The 7,204-nt window shown below is 39.5% G+C and overlaps 2 protein-coding genes across 2 annotated transcripts; one reads left to right on the top strand and one right to left on the bottom strand.

Annotated features, from left to right (window-relative positions):
* Positions 1-61: 61 nt before the first annotated feature.
* Positions 62-1,615, bottom strand: LOC121549307 (gap junction beta-7 protein-like). Its single transcript, XM_041861169.1, has one exon. The coding sequence runs from the start codon at positions 996-998 to the stop codon at positions 126-128; it is 873 nt and encodes a 290-aa protein (XP_041717103.1). The 5' UTR covers positions 999-1,615; the 3' UTR covers positions 62-125.
* A 1,007-nt stretch (positions 1,616-2,622) lies between these two features.
* LOC121549306 (small integral membrane protein 8) lies at positions 2,623-3,595 on the top strand. The gene is made up of 2 exons (XM_041861168.2): positions 2,623-2,891; positions 3,006-3,595. The coding sequence occupies exons 1-2, from the start codon at positions 2,772-2,774 to the stop codon at positions 3,162-3,164; spliced, it is 279 nt and encodes a 92-aa protein (XP_041717102.1). The 5' UTR covers positions 2,623-2,771; the 3' UTR covers positions 3,165-3,595.
* Positions 3,596-7,204: the final 3,609 nt, after the last annotated feature.

Raw genomic sequence — 7,204 nt, 5'->3', positions numbered from 1 at the left:
GGTTTAGATGGTACAATGATTCTCTACACTATACTCGCTTGTTTTGTCACATAAACTGAAATTAGGCTAACTATTAGAGTTTTAGCAACCAGGAAATGGCGGTGCAATTTCTGCATAGTGCGTCTTTAAGAGGGGATGGATTGGTTTCCCTTTGTAGCTGGATCTTGTGAGCCCATCGTATCTTTAAGTGTGGGCTGAAGTGCTGAGGTACTGTTGCTGATGGGGACAGTGTGATGACAATGCCGACTAGCCCTCTCTTCAATAGGGATGTAGTGCTTGCTGAAACACTTCCAGCACTGTTTTGATAGAATGTACACCATCTCTGAGACATTCAGCACAATACACAATATGGATGTACAGCCCATGATGTAAAGAAAGACCTTCTTCTCAGTGGCTTTGGCGATGTAGCAGTCGACCGTGTTTGGGCAAGGGTCCAGGCTGCAGCGAAGCAGTCTGGGAACGTCAAAGCCACTGTAGAGGAAGTAGAAGGCCAGGAGGGAGCCCACCTCGAAGGTAGTCTTGAAGACGAGGCTGAGGATATAGGTGAAGAGCAGGCCTCCGTCAATCCTGCCTTTGTCCTCATAGAGCTTCTTGCCATGCCTCCTCTCCCTGTTCTCGCGGTAGGCCACGTGTAGAGCCACCAACAGGGAGGGAGTGGACACCATGATGAGCTGGAGGGCCCACAGGCGGATCTGGGAGATGGGGAAGAAATGGTCGAAGCACACGTTCTCACAGCCAGGCTGCTGGATGTTGCAGACAAAGTCCTTGTTCTCGTCCTTCCAGACCTGCTCAGCAGCAGCCACGTACACAAGGATGCGGAAGATGAAGACGATGGAGAGCCAGATGCGCCCGATGACTGTGGAGTATTTGTTCACCCCACTCAGGACGTTCTCCAGAAACCCCCAGTTCGACATCTCTCTAATTACATGAGCCTGTGGATGATGGATAAACTGTAGAATGCAGTGTGCGTCCCAAATGGAACCATCAAATGGAACCATAATCCCTACATAGTGCACTACTTTTCAAAAGTAGTGCACTATGTAGGGAATAAGCTGCCATTTAGGACAAAACTCTGTAGATACAAGGCCAATACTAAATTCTGCCTGTTATGAAGAGGGCATCATCTAACAATATAAATCGATTTCAATCATACATTGCACATAGGACATAATAAAGTGAGTTCTACTGTGGATTTTTTGTTGCTCCGTGGCTACATTTCTATTTCACCATTATTCTCTCCACTGTAACTAGTATTATAAATTATATACTTGTTAACACTGTAGGCTACTTACACATATTACAGTGTAATAATGTTATGTAAAGTGTTACAAAATAAAAATAATGTTTGATAGCAAAATAATGGAAAGGGCAAATATCAAGTTGATAACAAATCTGAATAGGAAGGAATATGTTCCTCTTTAATACGCCTGTTGCACTTTTAACAATGAGAACAGTACTGGCTCTGTATTTCCTGGGTAGCAGTACAGTAGCATCCCATCATGTATAAATGAATTTCCCTTTTACAAAAACCGAAAGCTTCTACCTTTACTATTACTCTCCAGTGAATAAATTGCCATTGATTAGTTCATTTATTTCAAGTACTCTATCAACTTGATCTGTGATAGTGCGCTTTTTCTAGTAGCATAGGCTAAACCTATCTTAGGATCACTATTATGTTCAGACAAATACAATATTGAAAGAAAATAAAACTATTAACTCACCGATTACCGGCTATTGCAGTTCTTTCTGTTTCTTTCAGGAGCCAATTTTCCGATGCTGGCTACTGCAGTAGATGTGCACCTTAAACACACCTGTCGAAGAGGCCACACCTATTTTGTACCCAGAGGGCTTATTATTTGAATAGTCTATTGCGGACGAGCAGCACTATAAAAGTCCTTAGCATACCCTGTATGTGTATTTTTCTATTAGCATATATGGCCTATCATTCTCTTTATTAGATTGTAGGTTTAACATTAAAGACTGTTTCTGGAGGTGTGTTGGGAAATGTGACAAAGGTAAACAAAAATAATCCTATATTTAAACCTATGTCTATTTTCAATATGCCTTTAGACTTAAAACCTGTAGCCACCATTCATAAGTCACTATGTGCATTCATCTGTCGTCAAACCTACATTTTGTTCTGGGAGAGTCGAGTGTAACAATGGTCACATTAAACACACATGGACTGAACATCAGTGGTAGGAAATATCAGTATATGAGTTCAAATTGCGTTGCTGAAAGAATAAGAAAGTCATATAGAATTGTATCTAAGTTAAATTGTTATTTGAATGTCCCTTTCAAATGTTGACTTCAATGTGGCTACTGGTCATTATTTTTTTATAGGCATTCCAGGTGTCGTATGACGACTGTTAATAATGGATAGCCACTTTTCGTCCTGTGCAAGGCTAAATAGCTATTACAGTTTTTCTGAATACAGGGAAATAACGTATACACAATTATTTATGCTGAGTCTTTTGTACAGGCTACTGTAAAGCTAAATACCAAACCAAAGGCTGTTCCACATACTGTCGAAACCAGCCTGTGCCATAGCAGTGTACTCCATCCACGTGGTGGCGCTGTATAATTGGATCATACAAACATACATTTCTTGTTGCATTCGTTGACTGTTATGACTTTCAAAACAAATGGACGTGTTGTGCATGCGCTTTTGATTGTTCAGAATGTTTTCCATCATCAATAACGTTTCCTCAAACGCTTTGCACTCTTTCCTACAATAGGGTTGCGTGAAAAAGACTCCACAGAACTGTACAATGGCATCTGGAAGCGATAAGGATGCTTCGAAAGAAGGGAATTTCAGGATTCCTGGCCTGAGAGGAGCGAAGACCACCACGCTTTTCCGAGCTGTCAACCCTGAGCTCTTCATTAAACCAGTAAGGCCTACTGACGAACTCCTCGGCTACAATTTTATTAGGCACACATGAGTATGTTATCAGTATCGTTTGTTGTTCACATGTCACTACATTTGTGCTTTATTTATTTTACAGAACAAGCCTGTGATGGCCTTTGGACTTATAACAATCACCTTGTGTGTGGGCTACCTTGGCTACCTTCACGCCACCAAAGAGAACGACCAGCAGCTGTATGAAGCTATTGACAGTGAAGGGGAGAAGAACATGAGGAGGAAAACCTCGAAATGGGACTGATCACATCAGATATGCAATATATCCTGAACATTATTGTGGGAAAATGGCTTGGGCTGAAAGCACTTGATCTGTGTATAAAATGATTATGGTTATTACATTTTGTTAAAATTAGGCAATAGCTATTGGATTCATTTATTAAACTATTGAAGCCTCAATTTACATTAGAGAATAAATACAACAAGGTAAACCCATAGAAACCCTATAGAGGATTCCACATCAAGAAAGAGCTGACCAGTGTTGAAACAGCACCATAGATTGCATCACAATTAGTTTTTTTCTTTTTCAGACATGCATTTGGAGTCAAATGTACTTATATATTGTTTTGTTCTTCTACAGTGCAGCATTTTAAGTACTTTAAACATATCTCTGTAGCTAGTTTTAAATAAAGCAAGATATCCCACCCTATGGGTTGGGAGTTAATGCTTCAATAATGATGTACTTTGTGAGGTTAGGTCCACTGTAAAAGCTAAAATGGACAGAGTCAAAGAGCAAGGGAAACCCAACGTGGGAATCAAAGCTTCACAGCATCCTTCCTGTGTGTCTAAAGGAGGTGATAGACGCACTGCAAGAAAGTGAGAGCCCACAAGCTGTACTCTCACAGCTTTGTATGGCAGCACTGATAAAGCTGAAGCAGTTGAGTACTCACTCAAACATCATTGGTATGTCCAAACCTCCTTTATTAGATTCACTCCAATAATACTCCTTATCAATGATAGCAGTCTGTAACAGATGTTTAAGCGACTATCACATTAAATTGTAGATATAGGAGAAAACATACACCAGTATTACATGACAGAGTTTCAAAATGAGAAGAAGTGTATTAAAGCTGCTACCGAGGAGGCGTGGGGCAAGGTCAAATATATATATATATATATATATATATATATATACAGTACCAGCCAAAAGTTTGGACACACCTACTCATTCAAGGGTTTTTCTTTATTTTTACTATTTTCTACATTGTAGAATAATAGTGAAGACATCAAAATGATGAAATAATACATATGGAATCATGTAGTAACCAAAAAAGTGTTAAACAAATCAAAATAGATTTTAGATTCTTCAAATAGTCACCCTTTGTCTTGATGACAGCTTTGCACACTCTTGGCATTCTCTCAACTAGCTTCGCCTGGAATGCTTTTCCAACAGTCTTGAAGGAGTTCCCACATATGCTGAGCACTTATGTCTGCTTTTCCTTCACTCTGCCATCCGACTCATCCCAAACCATCTCAATTGGGTTGAGGTCAGGTGATTGTGGAGGCCAGGTCATCTGATGCAGCACTCTATCACTCTCCTTCTTGGTAAAATAGCCCTTACACAGCCTGGAGGTGTGTTGGGTCATTGTCCTGTTGAAAAACAAATTATAGTCTCACTATGCCCAAACCAGATGGGATGGCGTATCACTGCAGAATGCTGTGGTAGCCATGCTGGTTAAGTGTGCCTTGAATTCTAAATAAATCACCAGCAAAGCACCCTCACACCATGAATGTCAAATTAATAAATAGAAGCCCAGCAAAGCATGCATCTTTTTGGCCTATCACCATTAGTCAACTGCAATAAATCTGCATTAGCCACATTGTATTTGTTTGTGTAATAATTGCAGTCTGTTTGATATCTGAAAATAAACTTCCATGAGGGTTTATGTGTTTATGCCAGAGATCATAAGCCCCTGTCATATAGGCTGGTCACTTGTTGATTAAATGAGCAAATTAACATGCATACGTCTCAGATAGTTATAAGTAGTAGCCTACCCAATTATGTTTTATCAACAACAACAAAACTTTGGTAGATAAAGTTTTCTTTTATAAATGTGATGTGTATGGGACAGGAATGCCAGGAATGATTTACATTCACATTACGATTAAATGTCTATTATTTAAAATCATAATGTGCATGCCATTTATTGTTCTCTTGCCTGTTCTATCATGAATCTTAAAATATTTAAATATACATACAACGTTGCATTGATTGCAAATAGTGCACAGAATATCAACAGCTAGGCGTCTCCCAATGTATGTCACGTTTTCTTGTTATCTTTCCCCGCCCTCCAATTTTGAAGTTATAAATGAGGGCTCGCAGCATCTACTCAATGGAATTGCTCAGCCGCATGATCCCCTTCTCAGTGGATGCAACATGGCGGAAACAAGTGGACTAGATCCCAAGTGTCTTTTCAAATCGAAACTAAAATAGAATGCTGTCTTTTAAATGGTTTTATTTGGGAATTTTAAATGGTTTTATTTGGGAAAATGAGTGGATCGTTTCTAAATTGTTTGGCAAAAAATAACCATGAAGCTTTCAACATTTGAATAGAACTGTGAGAACCCCACCATGAGCCGCCGCCAAGCAACAAGTAATAATCGAGTTTAAGAATTTGTTACACATTTACAAAGTTATAATGTTGCTATCTACTGTAACGTGTGGCGGTGGCGTTTGTGATACAATGAAAGGTGTAAAGTATGTCTGCAAATAAGCTCTGTTCTGAATGATGTATTGTAGTGACAATAGTTTTGCTACATTTTGGCTGCAGACTGCAGAGTTGGGTTGGGAGGGGGCTAGGAATGCGTCGGGCGCTCAGATTTCTACATTAGTGGGAAAAGGCCAATGAAATTGTTCCCAGGCATGTTTCTAATGTAAATATTCGTTTCCCACAAATCCTTTCAGAATTCCAAGGGTCCTCCCCCTCCACGCCGTTGCCTCCAGATCATGTGTTGAACTCCGGAACAGTGGTTTCCCCTGGTAGGCTATAATAGACGTGCACTCAATTTATCATGGCTACAAGGTGCAAAATGTAACATTCAAACTGACAAAACAACAATAACAACACGATGTTAATTATACAAACTGTAACAATGCGACCATTAAATGATTATCTCAACAACAGGTGCCTTTGATCAGCATGGATATCCTCTGGTTATGTTCCCTATGGATGCTCATGGCAACCTTTCAGATCTAACCAAAGCAGAAGTGGTTGACTTCATACACTACTTTCTCTGTTTGCACAAGTTTGTACCAAGGCTACAATTTAATGTGTGTGTTTTTAGATGTAATTTTAAGATTGTAGTCATGTTAAGCCTTTCTAATACCACTTTTTTATAGTAAGAAACAGGAGGAGAGCTTGGTTTCAGTTGTGGCTGATTTGAGACAAGCCACTCTTACTACAACTAGGATCATCGCTGAAACTCTTCTCCTTGAGGTATCTTTTTAAGCATTTTGCAACGAGGGGGGAATAAATTGCCATATGAAGCAATTCTTTAGGCAGAATGTCTTGTTTTGTACGACTCATAAAGATTATACTGGATGACACATTTTATGTTCTAGATGCATTGTAAGGTATTGCTTTATTATACAGTAACAAACATCATAGTTGTTTCATAATGTTATTTTATTTTATTTTTTTATTTAACCTTTATTTAACCAGGTAAGCCAGTTGAGAACAAGTTCTCATTTACAACTGCGACCTGGCCAAGATAAAGCAAAGCAGTGCGATAAAAACAACAACACAGAGTTACATATGGGGTAAAAAAACATAAAGTCAAAAAATACAACAGAAAATGTATATACAGTGTGTGCAAATGTAGCAAGTTATGGAGGTGAGGCAATAAATAGGCTATAGTGCAAAATAATTACAATTAGTATTAACACTGGAATGCTAGATGTGCAAGAGATTATGTGCAAATAGAGATACTGGGTTGCAAAAGAGCAAAATAAATAACAATATAGGGATGAGGTAGTTGGGTGGGCTAATTTCAGATGGGCTGTGTACAGGTGCAGTGATCGGTAAGGTGCTCTGACAACTGATGCTTAAAGTTAGTGAGGGAGATAAGAGTCTCCAGCTTCAGAGATTTTTGCAATTCGTTCCAGTCATTGGCAGCAGAGAACTGGAAGGAATGGCGGCCAAAGGAGGTGTTGGCTTTGGGAATGACCAGTGAGATATACCTGCTGGAGCACAGACTACGGGTGGGTGCTGCTATGGTGACCAATGAGCTAAGATAAGGCGGGGATTTGCCTAGCAGTGATTTATAGATGGCCTGGAGCCAGTG

The sequence above is a fragment of the Coregonus clupeaformis genome, chromosome 33 (genome assembly GCF_020615455.1).
Source record: "Coregonus clupeaformis isolate EN_2021a chromosome 33, ASM2061545v1, whole genome shotgun sequence".
Lineage (NCBI taxonomy): Eukaryota > Metazoa > Chordata > Actinopteri > Salmoniformes > Salmonidae > Coregonus > Coregonus clupeaformis.
This window is presented reverse-complemented; position numbering and strand designations above follow the sequence as displayed.